We start from the raw sequence: 22500 nt of genomic DNA, 5'->3' as shown, positions 1-22500 counted from the left end.
TGTGATATTCAGGTGTGCACTGAGAAACAGCTCATGTACCCGTGAGGCCTCCACTCAGCAGAATGATCCTAGCAGCCTCTCCATCTCCACCTCCACCTCCACCTCCACCTCCACCTCCATCTCCACCTCCACCTCCACCTCCATCTCCACCTCCACCTCCACCTCCACCTGCATCTCCACCTCCATGTCCATCACAGACAAAAAGGCAGACAGAAGCATGAAAAGCCCACCAAGATGTTGAGTTAAGTCTTCAGCTTCAGGCCATCTGAGCTACACTAGCGTGTAAATGTCCTTATTTTTGAAGGAAAAGCACTGTACTTTTCAATGAAGATAACTTTAAACTAGTCTTAACTTTACAGAAATACACTCTATACATTGCTAATGTGGTAAATGACTATTCTAGCTGCAAATGTCTGCTTTTTGGTGCAATATCTACATAGGTGTATAGAGGCCCATTTCCAGCAACTATCACTCCAGTGTTCTAATGGTACAATGTGTTTGCTCATTGGCTCAGAAGGCTAATTGATGATTAGAAAACCCTTGTGCAATCATGTTCACACATCTGAAAACACTTTAGCTCGTTACAGAAGCTACAAAACTGACCTTCCTTTGAGCACATTGACTTTCTGGAGCATCACATTTGTGGGCTCAATTAAACGCTCAAAATGGCCAGAAAAAGAGAACTTTCATCTGAAACTCCACAGTCTATTCTTGTTCTTAGAAATGAAGGCTTGAACACTAAATTGTTTGGGTGACCCCAAACTTTTGAACGGTAGTGTACCTGACAGCTTCGTCTGTCTGCTGGTGGAAGTAACAAAGCTCTCCACCAAATGAGAAAATAATGAACACAAAACACTTTTGGCTTTGGTTACGAATGATCAATCAATCAATCAATCAATCAATGTTTATTTATATAGCCCTAAATCACAAGTGTCTCAAAGGGCTGTTATTTATACCTTATTTTCCAGACTATAAGGCGCACTTAAAATCCTCGTTTTCCCTCAAAACTCGACAGTGCGCCTCATTACCCGGTGCGCCCTAATGTACGCTATAATTCTGGTTTTGCTTACCGACCTCAAAGCAATTTTATTTGGTACATGGTGAAATGATAAGTGTGACCAGTAGATGGCAGTCACACATAAGAGATACGTGTAGACTGCAATATGACTCAAGTAGGGCTGCAACAACTAATCGATTAAATCGATTATAAAAATAGTTGCCGATTAATTTAGTCATCGATTCGTTGGATCTATGCTATGCGCATGCGCAGAGGCTACTTATTTTATTTTATTTTTTTATAAACCTTTATTTATAAACTGCAACATTTACAAACAGCTGAGAAACAATAATCAGAATAAGTATGGTGCCAGTATGCTGGGGTTTTTCCCAATAGAATACTGGAAAGGATAGAAATGTAGTTTGTCTCTTTTATCCGATTATTAATCGAAGTAATAATCGACAGATTAACCGATTATCAAATTAGTTGTTGGTTGCAGCCCTAGACTCAAGTAAACAACACCAACATGTTTAATGTTCAAATGAAAATATAGAACATTACACACGGCGCCCAAAAATCTATCAAAATGTTTGAGTAGGACTTTGGTAAGCTCTGAAGCCACACCACTTGATGGATTGTACTGTGCTTCAACATAGGAGTATTATTATGCTGTGTGTATAAGGTAAGACATATTATCTGCTGTTTTGTTTCACAATGTTATGCAAAAACAACTTCTCTTACCTGCTGATCTGTATTTGGGATCTGCATAAAACCTGAAAAATTGTGTGCGTCCGCCTTTGTAGTTTGTAGTGGATAAGCTTCTTCTTTTTCTCTATCTTCTTGTTATGTGACATTAATGTTGCCATTTGTAATATAAAGTAGTGTAAAGTTCTTACTTATATCTGTCAGTAAACTCACCATGAAAGCACTAAAACATACCGGTGTAGTGACTTAACATTATTCACCCAAGGAACTTTACTTATTAGAGAGTTCCGGTCACGGGACACATTTCGGGCGTTGTTGTTGCACTAGTGAGCCACGGATGAGGAGATGCTGCTCTTCAACTTTTCTTACCTATTGCTACCTATATAAGTCCCAAAAATGTTAAATCAAAGCGTGGAAGCATTGCGGAGATATTTCTAATATAATCTTGCCTTCCTTTCTACTACCGCCAAACAAGCTGTTTGGAATGTGCTCAATTGGTGATGTCACAAATTGGGAAACCCGTCAGCAAAATATCCATAATATGGTAAAAATGTACTCAGAGGTGGTCCGCGCTGTCGTCAAAAAGCTCACGTTTTGTGGGTGGTCTTATTTACGTGCCTCCACTTTGACAGCGTCTTCTCCCCGTCATCTTTGCTGTAGCGGTGTAGCGTGGAAGGACGGGAGTGGAAGAAGGCGCACACGCACAATTTTTCAGGATTAATGCAGATCCCAAATACAGATCAGCAGGTAACAGAAGGTAAGAAAAGTCGCTTTTGCATAATATTGCGAAACAAAACAGCAGATAATATGTCTTACCTTATACACACACCATAATAATACTCCTATGTTGAAGCACAGTACAATCCATCAAGTGGTGTGGCTTCATAGCTTACCAAAGTCCTACTAAAACATTTTGATAGATGTTTGAGCGCCGTGTGTAATGTTCTATATTTTCAATGGAACATATAAAATGTTGGTGTTGTTTACTTGAGTCATATTGCCATCATAGTGCAGTCTACATGTATCTCTTATGTTTGACTGCCATCTACTGGTCACACTTATCATTACACCATGTACCAAATAAAATTGCTTAGAGGTCGGTAAGCAAAACCACAATCATTCCGGGTTATAAGGCCATACTTGCCAATCTTGAGACCTCCGATTCCGGGAGGTGGGGGGGTGGTGGGTGGGGTGGGGCGTGGTCGGGGTGGGGCGGGGGTGTGGTTGGGGGAGGGGGGCGTGGTTAAGAGGGGAGGAGTATATTTACAGCTAGAATTCACCAACTCGAGTATTTCATATATATTTCATATATATATATATATATATATATATATATATATATATATATATATATATATATATATATATATATATATATATATATATATATATATATGTATATATGTATGAAATACTTGACTTTCAGTGAATTCTAGCTATATATATATATATTTATTTTATTATACATATAAATAAAATAAATACTTGAATTTCAGTGTTCTGGAGGCTATCCAGTAGATGGCAGTATTGTCCTGTTTAAGAGTGTCACAACATTGCTGTTTACGGCAGACAAACTGCTTTACGGTAGACTAAACGTGACGTGTGTTGTTGTCTGTTGTTACCGCGCTGGGAGGACGTTAATGAAACTGCCTAACAATAAACCCACATAAGAAACCAAGAACTCGTCCTCCATCATTCTACAGTTATAACGTGATTGGGCAGGCACGCTGTTTATATCGTGGGAAAGCGGACGTGAAAACAAGCTGTCCTCACTCAGGTCCGCATTGAGCTGGAGGGGGCGTGGCCTCCAGCTCCGGCTGAATTCCGGGAGATTTTCGGGAGAAAATTTCTTCCGGGAGGTTTTCGGGAGAGGCGCTGAGTCTCCTGGAAAATCCGGGAGGGTTGGCAAGTATTTATAAGGCGCACTGTCGAGTTTTGAGGGGAAAAAAAGGATTTTAAGTGCGCCTTATAGTCCAGAAAATACGGAATAGTAGACTGAGGCACTAAAAAGTACAACAAAGTGGGCGGGAGAAGACGCAGTCTTAAGTGGAGGCAGTAAATAAGACCCGCCTACAAAACGGCGCATTCTAAGAAGCTGTCAGAAAGTGGCTTGAAAAAGTTTTTTTAAACATAAATAACATTAAAATGTCGACCACAGGGAAGTGTTTTAAATGTGGAAAATAACTGTGGACACTCTTGTGATTTAAACCACATCCGACTGTCTGCCCCGCAGGATTTCGAGGACCAGTCATAGACAATTTAGAGTGAAAAGCAAACGTTATTTTCACGCGCATACAAAACATTCGAACTTGGATTGTTTCCCTGACTTGGACTCTCCCGAAGGACCGTGCGGCAAAGACACAACAAACTCCCTTCTGGTCTCTCATGGACACACACCTGTTGTTGTTGACTTTGGACTGACTGGCGGCTGCACGACATCAAGGCCGCGGAACAGACACACACTGCAGGCTTACACACACACATGCATCCGCAAAAATATACGCCACACACATACATACCCCACCCCCCCAATCCAACGCCCTCGACGCAAATCCCATAGGGGTGATGGAAGGATGGTCAGCGCCTGAGAGCTGCGGCCAACCACCATGGCCCCGCACTCCCTCCCCTCTGTTGCTAGATATCTGGAGATGTACGTTGTAATATGGATATGTGCTTTGCTATGGAGGTGTTTTCCCACTCCAGACTTGGCCCCCTTAGGAGCCCAGTCTAGATTGTATTTTTTTACTCATCCTTCCCCAGCATTTGCCTTTTTCCCATCTTTTACGGGGCGCCTTGTGGCGACCCATCAGCGTTGCTGTTCTGTAACCCTGTACACTGTTTGTTTGTCTCATCTTCAACGTGTCTGTGCTGAAAACAAAGTTTTGTTGTACTTGTGCAACGACAATAAAGACCTATCCTATTCTCAAAAATAATGCTATAACACCTTTAAACACAATTGTTGGACAGTCCGACTCACCAAGGCCAGGAGGGTTCTCAGGACACGGCGGCAAGGGCTTGGGTGAAGGCGCCTGATTGGGCTCTGGCCGCACGCTCGACCTCGCCTGCTCGCCCGCGGCCAGGAAGTTTGCTAAGGTGGTGTTGGGCCTCGATATGTTGTAGTAGTAAAAATGATGTCCGGTGCTGGCATTATTCCGGGAACTGTTACGTCCGTTGTTAAAGCGGCTGAAGAGGTCGAAGCGCTGCGAGTAGACATCGAAGTATAGGATCATCATGATGAGGAAGTGGAGCAAGCAGAGCAGCAGAACACCTTTACAGATGCGCTCCAGAGTCCGGCCCAACATCAGCCGGGTCATGGCCGAGGACGATGAGCGGCGCGCGACCAGCTACGACCACGCGCTCATCCTGTCAGTCCTGTGGTAGGTATCCACTTCAACTAGAATATGTAGTTCACCAGAGGTCATGGAGTCACTGATGGGGCTCCAGGTTTGTCCTGATGTGTCTCTGCATGTCCAAGGACCTCAAACTATTGGATATGCATTGATCCCAGATGGTACTTGGTCCAAACTGCACTTGTGGAACGATGAGTGTTATCTCAGCTGTAAGGCAACGCGACATGCGCTCAAGCTCCACTGCGCCATTCAGTAGGACAAAAAACGTCCCTGCCGGGTCTCAGTGACAAGTCATCCCAGCGCCGCCTGAGGTCTTACTGATAACGCCAACCTCCTGGAGGGTCGCCTCAGGCACCTGAACAAAGGAATAGAGAGACAGTCAAAAGGGTTGCAATATTAATTGAAACTAGAAAATTCCTGCCGAAATGTTGATGGGCCAGCTATCTGTGCCCTGGACCTCTGGCTGGGGGTCGCCGGAAGCCGCCGTACTTTGAAGATGGTGCCGAGTGTCCCAATCCGAGAGTTTTATGTGTAACTGTACAGCATAAGCTACAGAGCTAGCCTAAAACGTTAAGCATGTGTGCAAATGTTAGCATGACAACAGTTAGCATGTTTCATACACCAAGTTGTATGACTCAAAGGTTTATGGCTGCGAAAATAGAGAAAAAAGTGTAAAATTAGATAGAAAAACTTAGCATGCTAAAATTAGATTACCAGCATGCCATCGTTTGCATGCTAACAATTAACAAATATCACATACCAAGTTATATGACTCTGGTGTAAATGGTTGCAAAACTAGCTCAAAAAGTTAGCATGCTAATGTTAGCATGCTAACAGTTAGCTTGTGTCACATACCAAGTTAAATGACTCTCTAACGGTTGCGTATCTATTCAATGGGCCCGTAGCGATTAGTTTTTGGAAGAGCGTCGCCATGTTAACACGAAATGTTCCCAACTTAAAGTACCCCCGTTGCCAACACCTTTCTGACGGTATAACATATGTGGGGGTTCGTTGGCCGGTTCGTCTTGTATTAAGCATAAGAGAAATGTGCGGAACTATAATAAAGTTAGAAGTATGAGCAATAATAATATGGGCTGCTTGCATTGCTAGCGCCCATTCACTGCTCCTTAGCAGCATGTGAATGGGCGCTGGCATTGCAGCAGGCCCATTATTATGGACAGTACTGACTCCAACCAGTTTGGACTGCTCAGTTTTTCCAAGAAAAACCCATTGCAGTTGGAATGAGACACACCAACAATTCTGACATTATGTCTTAATGGGAGACACATTTTATCCAAGAGATTTGAAGCAGAGTAGAGACTTTGGAGCAGAGTAGAGACTTTGGAGCAGAGTAGAGACTTTGGAGAAGAGTAGAGACTTTGGAGCAGAGTAGAGACTTTAGAGCAGAGTAGAGACTTTAGAGCAGAGTAGAGACTTTGGAGCAGAGTAGAGACTTTGGAGCAGAGTAGAGACTTTGGAGAAGAGTAGAGACTTTGGAGCAGAGTAGAGACTTTAGAGCAGAGTAGAGACTTTGGAGCAGAGTAGAGACTTTGGAGCAGAGTAGAGACTTTGGAGCAGAGTAGAGACTTTGGAGAAGAGTAGAGACTTTGGAGCAGAGTAGAGACTTTGGAGAAGAGTAGAGACTTTGGAGCAGAGTAGAGACTTTGGAGAAGAGTAGAGACTTTGGAGAAGAGTAGAGACTTTGGAGCAGAGTAGAGACTTTGGAGAAGAGTAGACACTTTGGAGCAGAGTAGAGACTTTGGAGAAGAGTAGAGACTTTGGAGCAGAGTAGAGACTTTGGAGAAGAGTAGAGACTTTGGAGAAGAGTAGAGACTTTGGAGCAGAGTAGAGACTTTGGAGAAGAGTAGAGACTTTGGAGAAGAGTAGAGACTTTGGAGAAGAGTAGAGACTTTGGAGCAGAGTAGAGACTTTGGAGAAGAGTAGAGACTTTGGAGCAGAGTAGAGACTTTGGAGAAGAGTAGAGACTTTGGAGCAGAGTACTGCGCCATACAGAGCTAAGTCAAAAGCAACAGCATAAGCTAATGCTAGCATGTTTGTTCATTTCCAAATGTGCCAATTGTGAGTATTGTAGGTACATCGCTGCATCTTTTGTGGTGTTCTGAGAGAGAAGTAGTGGAAATGGTCAACAGAGACAGACAAATGGTGAGTCCACACGGTCCGGTGTGACACAGACGTCAACTTTAACAGCCGAGCGACTTGAAATGCATTTGGGAACGAATAAAGTGCCCTGCAAGTTATTTTGCTCAGGGCGCCGTTTATGTTGCGATCAATGGGAGTAAGGAAAAATAAACCCAGAGAGATTAAGATAGACTGCTGTGGCCATTAAAATGCTAACGCTAGTTTGGAAGATAAGGTGCTTCGAAATGTAAGTATGTGCTTTAAAAACAGAGTCAAAGTCAGAGTGAGTGACAGGAGGAAAAGCTCACTTTGAGGAAAATCAATGTTTAGTTTTAATCACTTGACTCTGAGTATAAGTTTTTTTTTTCAAGGTAAACAAAAAAGAACAATGTATATTCGGTTGCCACCCACTAAAACATAAATGTGTTATCTAAGTAGGAAAGAAGTGCTAAACAAGAAGAAGACATTTTGTCTAGAAACAAGTCTTGAAAAAGAAGTATTTGTTACGATCCGGTTTGTTCTGTTAGTTTGACTCCCTCAGTTTTGTTTTCAGCAACACTGGGTTTGTGTTTTGGTTTCCATGGGTGCTGATTAGTTTCACCTGCCTCTGATTAGTGTTCAGGATGCTCACCTGCTCCTGGGCACTAATCAGAGGGCTTCATATTCTTGTCTTTCCCCACACACTGTCTGGCTGTCTTATTTGCTGCTATGCAACAAGTTACGTTGTCTACTTATTTGATTCCTTATGCTAAGCTTTCACACTAAAATCTTGTCCCAAACCTGGAGATGGCACCCTTACCTTTTCCAGGCAAGAAACCATAGACTCAAACTTTGACTATATGATCCTTATTTCAGTCTCTTTAAACTCGGCTGAGAACCGATTCCATGAGCGCTAAGATCATGGCGCGATGAAGCCAGCAGGACCACATCATTTTCGAAAAGCAGAGACCTAGTCCTGCAACCAGCAAGTCATCCCCTCAACACTGTGCCTGCACCATAAAATGCTGAAGTTATGAACAGAATTGGTGAGAAAGGGCAGCCCGCACTGGAAAAGGGTGACTAACAGCCAGCAATGCAGACCAAGCGGGGAGCGGAAACCGCCACAATCAGGCCATCCAATACTTCATATTCCTGGAGTATTCCCCACAGGACTTTTTCCCACTTCCCGAAAGACACGGTCAAAAGCCTTCTTCAAGTCCACAAAACACATGTAGATTGGTTAGGTGAACTCTCATTCACCCTCAAGTACCATGCCGAGAGTATATAGAGCTGGTCCACAGTTCAACGACCAGGATAAAAACCACACTGCTCCTTCTGTTTCCAAGGTCCGACTATCCGGCGTAGCCTCCTCTCCAGTACACCTGAATATACCTTTGCTGGAAGGCTGAGGAGTGTGATGCCACGATAATTGGAACACCCTCTGGTCCCACTTCTTAAAACAAGGAACCACCACTCTGGTCTGCCAACCCAGGGACACCATCCCTAATGTCCAAGCAATGTTGCTGATCCTTGGCAACAAAGACAGCCTGACAACGCAACCACAAAGTTGATCATTGAACTGCGACCCATGGTGTCAAGGTGCCAGGTGCACACGTGGACACACTTATGTTTGAACATGGTGTTTGTTATTGACAATCTGTGACGAGCACAGCAGTCCAGTAAGAAAACACAGCAGGGTTCAGATCCTCCCGATTATGCCTCTACAGGTCTGACTGTTGTTGCCAAAGTGATTGTTAGAGTCCACCAACATGGAGCCCCACCTCCAGGCCTGGCTCCAGGGTGTTCCCTGGGACCCGCGTCAGGGCAAGTGAAATTATTGTCCATGTTTGTATTTTGAGCTGCTCTGGTTCCTCCTCTAGGACCTGTTTTTAGTGGAACTAAATAGTGGAACTACATCAGTTGCAGGACAAAAAGTGTAGAATAAATATAGACCATAATGTAAATATCAAGCTAAACAACCAGGCAGCGTATCCACCAATGAAGTCTTTGCACAACTTTTAGGGCTTATTAAGTGTTGTTCACGACAAAGACAAATGCAGTGGTCCTCCTTTTGCCAAAACAAGAATGAGAGCATCCCTGCAGAAACCATCGCTTGTTATTTTAGCTGTGGAAGCTTGGTTGTTGTTTTTGTTTTGTTTTTCAAGCAGTACACTGCTGCGGATGTTTGTCTCAGCAGGATTACACACAAACTTGCAGGCTGATCTTCATTAAAACTCTTGCTGGAGGGGAGGAATGAGGCCATTAAATGGAGCATTTATTCATATATATATATATATATATATATATATATATATATATATATATATATATATATATATATATATATATATATATATATATATATATATATATATATATATATATATATATATATATATATATATATGATTGTGTTTCTTTTTATTGTTGGTTTTAAAAATTAAAAAAACTAAGCTTTGTGTTGTTGTTATTGGCTGATGTCAACATTTTTGATTATTTAGTATGTGATGTTTAGTCCAATGATTTAGTACGTGATGTTTAGTCCAATGATTTAGTAGGTGATGTTTAGTCCAATGATTTAGTACGTGATGTTTAGTCCAATGATTTAGTACGTGATGTTTAGTCCAATGATTTAGTATGTGATGTTTAGTCCAATGATTTAGTATGTGATGTTTAGTCCAATGATTTAGTATGTGATGTTTAGTCCAATGATTTAGTACGTGATGTTTAGTCCAATGATTTAGTACGTGATGTTTAGTCCAATGATTTAGTATGTGATGTTTAGTCCAATGATTTAGTATGTGATGTTTAGTCCAATGATTTAGTACGTGATGTTTAGTCCAATGATTTAGTACGTGATGTTTAGTCCAATGATTTAGTATGTGATGTTTAGTCCAATGATTTAGTATGTGATGTTTAGTCCAATGATTTAGTATATGATGTTTAGTCCAATGATTTAGTACGTGATGTTTAGTCCAATGATTTAGTATGTGATGTTTAGTCCAATGATTTAGTATGTGATGTTTAGTCCAATGATTTAGTATGTGATGTTTAGTCCAATGATTTAGTATGTGATGTTTAGTCCAATGATTTAGTATGTGATGTTTAGTTCAATGATTTAGTATGTGATGTTTAGTCCAATGATTTAGTATGTGATGTTTAGTCCAAAGATTTAGTATGTGATGTTGCTGTCAAAGTTCTGAGCAGCCAAACTTTGATGGAGTGCTGGCGTGAGCTGCCAATTAGGCTGACTGTGCTCACCTGTGCACTCCACCGTGGAGAGGTGAGGATGATGTCATCAGCACACACTCACAGGCCAACCTCCCCCACAGATCACCACAACAAGGATGGTCGTGGCCTCGTGGTTGAGGGAAAGGTTGTTTGATGTTGGATGCTAGAAATTGATGGATTTGTTGCAACAGTCAGACATACATTGTTGCAGCGTGATGATTTATGGCCATGTGAAGAAATGCGCCTTTGCAAGACGAGCGGGTGTAGAACCCGGCCGTGCGTAGCGGGTGTAGAACCCGGCCGCGTGCAGTGGGTGTAGAACCCGGCCGTGCGTAGCGGGTGTAGAACCCGGCCGCGTGCAGTGGGTGTAGAACCCGGCCGCGTGCAGTGGGTGTAGCCGCAGTGTGGAGAGCGGCGGGATTTGAGGCAGAAGCGTGCGGGCGTATTCAGGGGTAAACATGCGTGCTTGTTGGTCATTGTCCGGGTGGTGGTGTCACTGATGTCATACTGATAAATATTTTCCCAATCGACCAGTAGTGTCCCAAAGATGGACTGGTGGATCGCGATGGACGTGTTGGCACCAAGAAGACTGTTGTGATCACATCACACTGCAACTACTATTTTTTAATTCTTAACCCTTCTTTACCTCAACTTACCAGCACATTGCGGTTCAAGGCGAGCTTGTAAGTCAAACCCTCTTATCACAAATCAGCCCCGCCCTTTGAAATGAAATAAAATCAATTTAATCTGTGCTTAGTCCTCCCAAAACATCACAATTCTAACATGTAACACTCCTTTTGAAAGGAAAAAAATGACTTGTAAGTTCCCAGTTATGTTATTGTTTTTATTTTTGATGCTTTGTGTTTTTAACATGACATTGTCATAATGTCCTTCTGTGTTGCGTGCAAGAAGCTAATGTGTAAAGCAGGTCTACCTGAAGTCACGTCCTTCAGGTCTACCTCAAGTCACGTCCTTCCGGTCTACCTCAAGTCACGTCCTTCAGGTCTACCTGAAGTCACGTCCTTTAGGTCTACCTGAAGTCACGTCCTTCCGGTCTACCTCAAGTCACGTCCTTCAGGTCTACCTGAAGTCACGTCCTTCAGGTCTACCTGAAGTCATGTCCTTCCGGTCTACCTCAAGTCACGTCCTTCAGGTCTACCTGAAGTCACATCCTTCAGGTGTACCTGAAGTCACGTCCTTCAGGTGTACCTGAAGTCACGTCCTTCAGGTGTACCTGAAGTCACGTCCTTCAGGTCTACCTGAAGTCACGTCCTTCAGGTCTACCTGAAGTCACGTCCTTCAGGTCGACCTGAAGTCACGTCCTTCAGGTCGACCTGAAGTCACGTCCTTCAGGTCTACCTCAAGTCACGTCCTTCAGGTCTACCTCAAGTCACGTCCTTCAGGTCAACCTCAAGTCACGTCCTTCAGGTCTACCTCAAGTCACGTCCTTCCGGTCTACCTCAAGTCACGTCCTTCAGGTCTACCTGAAGTCACGTCCTTCAGGTCTACCTCAAGTCACGTCCTTCAGGTCTACCTCAAGTCACGTCCTTCAGGTCTACCTGAAGTCACGTCCTTCAGGTCTACCTCAAGTCACGTCCTTCAGGTCTACCTCAAGTCACGTCCTTCAGGTCTACCTCAAGTCACGTCCTTCAGGTCTACCTGAAGTCACGTCCTTCAGGTGTACCTGAAGTCACGTCCTTCAGGTCTACCTGAAGTCACTCAACAGCAGCTCATCCATGCGAGCATCCAAGAAGGAAATATGATAGAAATCCACAGATAAGGAGATTCATTTACATCAACTTTACTCTTTGGCTTCACGTTTGTGGGCAAACAAAAAGGAAGGTAAATGGTTCCCCCCCCCCCCCGATCCTACCTGTATGTCACCTTGTTTTTGCTGGCATTTCACTTTGACTTGGTACTGAACAAGCGTTGAATTCCAAGTTCCAAGTTTGTCCCGTGAAAGGTCAGCAGACAGACTCCAATATCTTTGCTTTCTGATGACATTTTAAAACTCACTTTATAGAACATGTTCAATGATTTGGAGTGCATGAGAAAGTATTTGGAGTGCATGAGAAAGTGCCTTCACAATGTTCGGACTTCCCCTTCTAAAGGACAAAATCCTCCCAGAATCTTTTCTTCTTTGCTTTTTTGTTATCTGCTGATTTTTTAAATGTTGTTAATTTTTTCATTTAGGAAATATATCATTATATGTCTTATAAGGCTGAACCGATGACGTCGACTACGTCGACGTCATCGGTTACGTAAATACGTCGACGCCGTTTTTGTGCGTCGACGCGTCGCATATTTACGTCACACTACCGTCATGGCGGACCGCAAAGCAGACGATCAAAGCAGACGATGCGAGCGATGCGAGCGGTGCGAGCGACGGGGAAAAGCATGCCAAAAGTGGTCAAAAGTGTGGGAGTATTTCAATACACGGCCTAATAATGTTGTTGTATGCACACTGTGTCGAGCGGGAATGGCCTATCATAGCAGCACAACGGCTATGAACCAACATTTGAAAAGGAAACCATCAACTAGTCAATCGTCAGCGCGAGCATACGTTGTCATCATTACACAAAAACATGAATGTGTCATTTGTATCTGCTAGGGGTGTAACGGTACGCGTTTTGTATTGAACCCTTTCGGTACGGGGCTTTCGGTTCGGTACGGGCATGTACCGAACGAGTTTCTAAGCTAAAGCTAACTTTAGCTGCTAAAGTGTTAACAAGCTGCTTCGCTCCTTCTGCCTCTGTCTCAGCACGCAGCATTGTCACACCCACACAACCATCTGATTGGTACACACGCAGCATTGTCCCACCCACACAACCATCTGATTGGTACACACGCAGCATTGTCCCACCCACACAACCATCTGATTGGTACACACGCAGCATTGTCCCACCCACACAACCATCTGATTGGTACACACGCAGCATTGTCCCACCCACACAAGCATCTGATTGGTACACACAAAGCGTTATCAGCCAATCAGCAGTGTGTATTCAGAGCGCATGTAGTCAGCGTGGAGCAGATAGGTGTTTAGCAGGTAAGCATCAGGCAGCGGACTCTCCCCAAATGATAATAAACACCTCCCAGTCAACTACTAGTAACATCACTGTACGAAAGCCTATTGTGTGCCTTTAACCAGCTTTGTAATGTTCCTATGCTTTTAAGTTGATAGGTCAATCTGTGACGTCATTTCCCCTTTAAAGCACGTCTTTGTCAAATAGCCGGTTTCAATCAGTGGTGGCAGCCAGCCTTGTGTGCGTTGACGACTAAATGTAAGTTTTGTCACATACTGTTACAGCATTTGAACTGAATGTCGTGCCTTGCTACTTCTGCAAATGTTTGGTGCATTGTATGCTAAGATCAGTTGTTTTTGGGTCGATTGAGAGATAATTAGTCTCGTTGACGGCGTTTACATTCACGTGTAGTTTATTTAACGTCATTGCAACTGCGATGGCGGAGTTTGGCCTTTAGATGGCGACAGAGACCACATAATCACCATGTATGGCTCTGAAGCTTAGAAACTTGTTGGAAGTTCATACATAGTTAAATGCAGTATATATGTTGTTGTTATGCACACCTTTATATTATATTATATTATGTATGCATATCCATGTATATTGCTGCATATTAATGAGTATATAATTGGATTGTAATTTTTCCTCTTTTCTTTATTTGTTTAGACCACACACACACACACACACACACACTCACACACAAAATCATACACATTTAAATCTACCTTTCAACAATAAAGATGATTAAAGGATTCTCTGGCCGGATTCTGTCCATTGTGTCCCAACTCTAAAAGAACTACTATCCCTTCCTTACATCACTATGAGCCCGTTGACCTTCTAGAAATATAAACTGCAGCTCAGCTCACTCGCAGTCCTGGCTTGAGGTGAAGGCTAATTAGCTCTCAGTTCCAGCCACATCGACCCCTTCTGAGCGCCTATTTTCAGCTGCTGGGAATATTGTAAACAAGAAAAGAAGCAGAGCATGTAGACATGCTAACCTTTCTTCATTACAACTGTTAGTCACTCACTGGAATGAGTAGAATTGGTTATTGTGTTGGACTGGATGTTTATTTTGCACATTTTAAAAGCAATACTTAATGTTTACAGTGCTCCAGAATATTTAGATTGGCACTTTTTTGTATTGGACGTTTATCTTTATTTTTGCACATTTTAGCAAATAAGCAATACTTTCACTTTTGTTGAAATGTTTACACTGTTACAGAATATTTCGTTTTGCACTTTTTTGTATTGGATGTTTATCTTTATTTTTGCACATTTTAAAGCAAAATAAGCAATACTTTTACTTTTGAAATGCTTATACTATTGCAGAATATTAAGATTTGCACTGGATGTTGACTTTTATATTTGCACATTAAAAAGCAAATAAGCTACTTTTAATTTTGTTAAATGTTAAAAGTTTTAAATGTTTACATTGTTACAGAATATTTAGTCATGTTGTTGTCAATGTTGACTGAGTGGCCATACTTCTTTTTTTTTGTAAATAAAAGCCATGCCTTTTGAAAAAACGGGCCTACATTTATTTTTTCATCTTCATTTTGAATAAAAAAATAATCGGTAAAAGGAAAAATAATCTATAGATTAATCGAAAAAATAATCTACAGATTAACCGATTAATCGAAAAAATAATCTATAGATTAATCGATAGAAAAATAGTCGTTAGCTGCAGCCTTAATGTCTTATATGAAAAAAAATTGTCATTTTCTTGCATTTGGATGAGATCGGACGCATGACTGCACTGGGAAAGTGTTTGTGCCACTTGCACCCGTGACAACACAACCATTGCAGCTGTGCGACCACATCGCCATGGATTGATCCAGCAAAGTGTTCCTCTCGCACAAGGAAATAACAAAGGATCTGCGAGGAAATGAGAGCGGAAGAAGTCATGATTGATTCGAGAAGTAATCATTTGGTGCAACTCTATACTGTAATATTGAAAATAAAGCTAATGTTAAAACGTCAACATTATGATGCTTGCATTGGACCTCCTAAGCAAGTAGCACGGGTGACAAATGGGTTATGATTAGGGCTGCAACTAATGATTAATTTGACAATTGATTAATCTGTCGATTATTACTTTGATTTATCGATTAATAATCGGATAAAAGAGACAAACTACATTTCTATCCTTTCCAGTATTTTTTGAAAAAAAAACCCAGCATACTGGCACCATACTTATTTTGATTATTGTTTCTCAGCTGTTTGTACATGTTGCACTTTATAAATAAAGGTTTATTTTAAAAAAATATATTTAAAACATTTTTTTTTTTTTTTTTTTTTTTTTTAAAAGCTTCTGCGCATGCGCATAGCATAGATCCAACGAATCGATGACTAAATTAATTGGCAACTATGTTTAAAATCGATTTTAATCGATTTAATCGATTAGTTGTTGCAGCCCTAGTTATGATAGATAAATGAGTTATATTTGTCTACCTTCAAGGTACTCAAAGCGCTTTGACACTATTTCCACATTCACACATTCACACAGTGATGGCGGGAGCTGCCATGCAAGGCCCTAAAAACCACCCATCAGGAGCAAGGGTGACGTGTCTTGCTCAAGGACACAACAGACGTGACTAGGATGGCGGGGGCTCAAACCAGGAACCCTCAGGTTGCTGCCACGGCAGCTCTACCAACCGAGCCGCGCCGTGTCTCTCTATGGCCGTGTGAGCTGGGCAGATGTTCTTAGCAGATGTTCTTAGCAGAACCCTCAGGCTTTATTGTGCTTTTAGAGCAGCTCATGTGGAAGATGGCCTTTTGTCTCATTGCAGCGCCAACACAATGAAATGATGCTCTAAGTTGCAGCTCAACACTGAGGCCAGTTGAAGATGGAGGAAGAAAGACAACATTTAGCCAGATGTTCCACACCTCTTCCTGCTCTCCATCAACTATGCATCAGCGCTGCTAGACTTGATGCTCTGGAGCTCCAAGTTGCTGAAGGCTTACAAGTTAGCAAGTTGTAAATTAATGCATGAAAATATGTTTTTATATCTTTTTAATGACAGGACATGACGCAACGTGATATGACATCACATCATGGGAAATGACGTGACATCAACATCAAATCCGTGACCTCCAAACATATTGCTGGCTTTTGTGGCCAAACAGCTCCAGTTTTCTTTCATCTGACACCACATGGACAAAGATAAGACCTTCTGGAGGAAAGTTCAAAAAGCTGGAGCTGTTTGGCCACAATACCCAGCAATATGTTTGGAGCAGAAAAGGTGAGGCCTTTAATCCCAGGAACACCATCCCTACCGTCAAGCATGGTGGTGGTAGTATTATGCTTTGCTGCCAAAGGAACTGCTGCTTTAAATGGGACAATGAAAAAGGAGGATTAGCTCCAAATTGTTCAGGACAAGCTAAAATCATCAGCCCGGAGGTTGGGTCTTGTTGGGTGTTCCAACAGGACAATGACCCCAAACACACCTCAAAAGTGGTCAAGGAATGGCTAAATCAGGCTAGAATGAAGGTTTTAGAAAGTCCTGACTTAAAGGTGTGGACAATGCTGAAGAAACAAGTCCATGTCAGAAAAGCAACACATTTAGCTGAACTGCAGCAATTTAGTGGTCAAGTGGTCAAGCAGAAGCTTGTGGATGGCTACCAAAAGCGCCTTCAATCAATCAATCAATACATTTTTATTTATATAGCCCTAAATCACAAGTGTCTCAAAGGGCTGCACAAGCCACAACAACATCCTCGGTACAGAGCCCACATACGGGCAAGGAAAAACTCACCCCAGTGGCCAGCCTTATTGCAGGTAAACTTGCCAATAGGGCTGCAACTAACAATTAATTTGATAATCGATTAATCTGTCGATTATTACTTCGATTAATCGATTAATAATCACATAAAAGAGGCAAACTACATTTCTATCCTTTCCAGTATTTTATTGGAAAAAAACAGCATACTGGCACCATACTTATTTTGATTATTGTTTCTCAGCTGTTTGTAAATGTTGCAGTTTATAAATAAAGGTTTATTTAAAAAAAATAAAAAATAAAAATATATATATTTTTTTTTTTTTTAAAAGCCTCTGCGCATGCGCATAGCATAGATCCAACGAATCGATGACTAAATTAATCGGCAACTATTTTTATAATTGATTTTAATCGATTTAATCGATTAGTTGTTGCAGCCCTACTTGCCAAGGGACATGTAAGCAAATATTAACATTACTGTATGTATACTTTTCACCCTCACATTTTCAGTAGACTCATAATAAATTCATCAAAGAAGCAAACTTCATGAATGTTTTTAGTGAGCAACAAGTATGTGCTCCAATCTCTACATCACAAACAAATAAGAAATGATTGTAAAGTCACGACAGCCATGACATCATGTTCTTTACACGTGTACGTACACTTTTGACCACCACTGTACATTAGAAGAAAAACTGCGAGAAGCCATCATGGTGTCATGCAGGGGGAAAAGAGAAAACTCAGGAAGGTTCTTTCTTTGAACGGCAATCCTCTGTACAGATGTACTCAAGGATTACAAGCCGACATGGTGACAATGGAGCGAGGGGGAGGATGAAAGAAAGAAAAAAAGGCCACACGTCGTCATTGTGAAGGATCTGGGTCATGTCACCAAACAATGAGGTCATCTGATGGCCATGAAACATAAATATCCTGCAGGATAAAAGTCACTATTGGTGATATCCTGCTTCTTGTTTACTATGCTCTGAAGAAGAAGTATAACAATAATAATAAAGAATAATTCCAATAAAAAAGGATGTTTCACTAAATCAAACATGGCTGTGGTAAAGCAGGAAGCCATTAAGTTGGAAATGTTGATACATTCTTGATTTGTAGAAGGAAATACAGTATCAAACGACACTTTCTCATGCTGTTGAACATGAAAGTGTCCCCAAACTTTTGACTGGGACTGTATATAGTTAGAATAATGATGTATAAATTATCACACAACTCTTATGCTTAAAGGCCGTTGCTATAGTTATCATCAATTGTGCTGAAGTTGTACTTTTCTATCTGTGCAAAGGCCCAACTTGCAATCTTGGATTGCGAGTCGTGTCGTATCGGTGTTTGTGTCCAGACCCGGCCTGCTGACTGCCAAGGGCGAACATCGAGTGCCGTGACGCAGACAAAGCAGAGACAGGGCGAAATCACGAGTGTCAGCACATTTCCATTCTGAATAATCATGTATTGTGTCTAACTAGGGCTGCTGAAGTGACCCCCTTTCCTTCAGAAGCAGCCTCAGTGATGTAACCAGGGACCTCCCAAATAAATAGAGGAGCATGTGGGGGGGGTACTTTTTTATTACTTTTTTTGTCATAAAAAATACAATCATGTGTGCTTACGGACTGTATCCCTTGCAGACTGTATTGATATATATTGATATATAATGTAGGAAGCAGAATATTAATAACAGAAAGAAACAACCCTTTTGTGTGAATGAGTGTAAATGGGGTGGGTTGGTGCACTAATTGTAAGTGTATCTTGTGTTTTTTATGTGGATTGAATATTTTATTTATTTTATTTTATTTTTTTAAATTTCTTGTGCGGCCCGGTGGTTGGGGACCACTGCCTTAGAGCGTAGCTTGGAACTGTAACTAAGAGTACAGCCCAATACGTCTCTCCTCATTGAGCAAAATTGAACTCTGTCTCTGTATGATTCCTTGCTTCTTGTCTGTTTAATAGATGTCATCAATGTTTGAACCTGACAATATACTGTAGACTTTGGAAAATAGAAGTTTGCAGTTTGTATTTTCTTATGTGAATGCTGCTCTGAGGAGGAAAAATACTCCTATTTAATTCTACGAGTACGCTTTTTCTTTGCTTTTCTTGTGTTTTGTGTGTGTGTGATGTCGTCAAAGATCAGTGTTGGCAAAGAGGAAAGATGTGGGGAAGTTATCACGACATCACAGTCCTGGCTGCTCAGAAGAACATCGTTAACGCGGCCAATAATGACAAAAAAGGTTCATGCAAAAATATGATAATGGTGAGTATATGCAGTAGTTAACTTCTTTTTACACTTGTTTGTACAACGTACGGCTTCACGATGGCAACATTTACAAAGAGTAAGGGTGAGTGTAGTATTACCTAGAGCTGTGTAATGTCTGGTAAAAACTACTTTCATTTCCTCTTAGCAGCTTTAATGGAATGCAGCCAAGCAGAAGTCAGACGTGGGTAATGTAAACGTGGACATTCCAGTGTGACTCCACACTATTCTCCTTTTTATTTCTTTTTACCAGCCAGCTTTCAGACACACTGTTGTGGACACACACTCAAACACACTTTCAGACACACTGTTGTGGAGACACACTCAAACACACTTTCAGACACGCTGTTGTGGAGACACACTCAAACACACTTTCAGACACGCTGTTGTGGAGACACACTCAAACACACTTTCAGACACACTGTTGTGGAGACACACTCAAACACACTTTCAGACACACTGTTGTGGAGACACACTCAAACACGCTTTCAGACACGCTGTTGTGGAGACACACTCAAACACGCTTTCAGACACACTGTTGTGGAGACACACTCAAACACACTTTCAGACACACTGTTGTGGAGACACACTCAAACACACTTTCAGACACGCTGTTGTGGACACACACTCAAACACACTTTCAGACACGCTGTTGTGGAGACACACTCAAACACGCTTTCAGACACACTGTTGTGGAGACACACTCAAACACACTTTCAGACACACTGTTGTGGAGACACACTCAAACACACTTTCAGACACACTGTTGTGGAGACACACTCAAACACACTTTCAGACACACTGTTGTGGAGACACACTCAAACACACTTTCAGACACGCTGTTGTGGACACACACTCAAACACACTTTCAGACACGCTGTTGTGGAGACACACTCAAACACACTTTCAGACACACTGTTGTGGAGACACACTCAAACACACTTTCAGACACACTGTTGTGGAGACACACTCAAACACACTTTCAGACACACTGTTGTGGAGACACACTCAAACACACTTTCAGACACACTGTTGTGGAGACACACTCAAACACACTTTCATACACGCTGTTGTGGAGACACACTCAAACACACTTTCAGACACACTGTTGTGGACACACACTCAAACACACTTTCAGACACGCTGTTGTGGACACACACTCAAACACACTTTCAGACACGCTGTTGTGGAGACACACTCAAACACACTTTCAGACACACTGTTGTGGAGACACACTCAAACACACTTTCAGACACACTGTTGTGGAGACACACTCAAACACACTTTCAGACACGCTGTTGTGGAGACACACTCAAACAGACTTTCAGACACGCTGTTGTGGAGACACACTCAAACACACTTTCAGACACACTGTTGTGGAGACACACTCAAACACACTTTCAGACACGCTGTTGTGGAGACACACTCAAACAGACTTTCAGACACGCTGTTGTGGAGACACACTCAAACACACTTTCAGACACACTGTTGTGGAGACACACTCAAACACACTTTCAGACACACTGTTGTGGAGACACACTCAAACACACTTTCAGACACACTGTTGTGGAGACACACTCAAACACACTTTCAGACACACTGTTGTGGAGACACACTCAAACACACTTTCAGACACGCTGTTGTGGAGACACACTCAAACACACTTTCAGACACACTGTTGTGGAGACACACTCAAACACACTTTCAGACACACTGTTGTGGAGACACACTCAAACACACTTTCAGACACACTGTTGTGGAGACACACTCAAACACACTTTCAGACACACTGTTGTGGAGACACACTCAAACACACTTTCAGACACACTGTTGTGGAGACACACTCAAACACACTTTCAGACACACTGTTGTGGAGACACACTCAAACACACTTTCAGACACGCTGTTGTGGAGACACACTCAAACACACTTTCAGACACACTGTTGTGGACACACACTCAAACACACTTTCAGACACGCTGTTGTGGACACACACTCAAACACACTTTCAGACACGCTGTTGTGGAGACACACTCAAACACACTTTCAGACACACTGTTGTGGAGACACACTCAAACACACTTTCAGACACACTGTTGTGGAGACACACTCAAACACACTTTCAGACACACTGTTGTGGAGACACACTCAAACACACTTTCAGACACACTGTTGTGGAGACACACTCAAACACACTTTCAGACACGCTGTTGTGGAGACACACTCAAACACACTTTCAGACACGCTGTTGTGGAGACACACTCAAACACACTTTCAGACACACTGTTGTGGAGACACACTCAAACACACTTTCAGACACACTGTTGTGGAGACACACTCAAACACACTTTCAGACACACTGTTGTGGTGACACACTCAAACACACTTTCAGACACACTGTTGTGGAGACACACTCAAACACACTTTCAGACACGCTGTTGTGGAGACACACTCAAACACACTTTCAGACACACTGTTGTGGAGTCACACTCAAACACACTTTCAGACACACTGTTGTGGAGACACACTCAAACACACTTTCAGACACACTGTTGTGGAGACACACTCAAACACACTTTCAGACACACTGTTGTGGAGACACACTCAAACACACTTTCAGACACACTGTTGTGGAGACACACTCAAACACACTTTCAGACACACTGTTGTGGACACACACTCAAACACACTTTCAGACACACTGTTGTGGACACACACTCAAACACACTTTCAGACACACTGTTGTGGAGACACACTCAAACACACTTTCAGACACACTGTTGTGGAGACACACTCAAACACACTTTCAGACACACTGTTGTGGAGACACACTCAAACACACTTTCAGACACACTGTTGTGGAGACACACTCAAACACACTTTCAGACACACTGTTGTGGAGACACACTCAAACACACTTTCAGACACACTGTTGTGGAGACACACTCAAACACACTTTCAGACACACTGTTGTGGAGACACACTCAAACACACTTTCAGACACACTGTTGTGGAGACACACTCAAACACACTTTCAGACACACTGTTGTGGAGACACACTCAAACACACTTTCAGACACACTGTTGTGGAGAC

The 22500-nt window shown here is 42.1% G+C and overlaps 1 protein-coding gene across 3 annotated transcripts in view; it reads right to left on the bottom strand.

Moving 5' to 3' along the window:
- b4galt2 (UDP-Gal:betaGlcNAc beta 1,4- galactosyltransferase, polypeptide 2) overlaps positions 1-22500 on the bottom strand; it is a 125056-nt gene that overhangs the window by 96744 nt on the left and 5812 nt on the right. For 2 of the 3 annotated variants that reach the window (XM_062023695.1, XM_062023698.1), the window contains exon 2: positions 4680-5407. In XM_062023695.1, the coding sequence (XP_061879679.1) occupies positions 4680-5016 (337 nt within the window). In that variant the 5' untranslated portion in view covers positions 5017-5407. Of the gene's footprint in view, positions 1-4679; positions 5408-8562; positions 8704-22500 lie in introns of those variants that run through there. The other variant, XM_062023697.1, reaches the window with a different exon arrangement.

This window comes from Entelurus aequoreus, linkage group LG16, assembly GCF_033978785.1.
Source record: "Entelurus aequoreus isolate RoL-2023_Sb linkage group LG16, RoL_Eaeq_v1.1, whole genome shotgun sequence".
In the NCBI taxonomy this organism is placed as follows: Eukaryota; Metazoa; Chordata; class Actinopteri; order Syngnathiformes; family Syngnathidae; genus Entelurus; species Entelurus aequoreus.
Note: the sequence above shows the minus strand (reverse complement) of the source record. Positions and strands in the feature narration are given on the sequence as shown.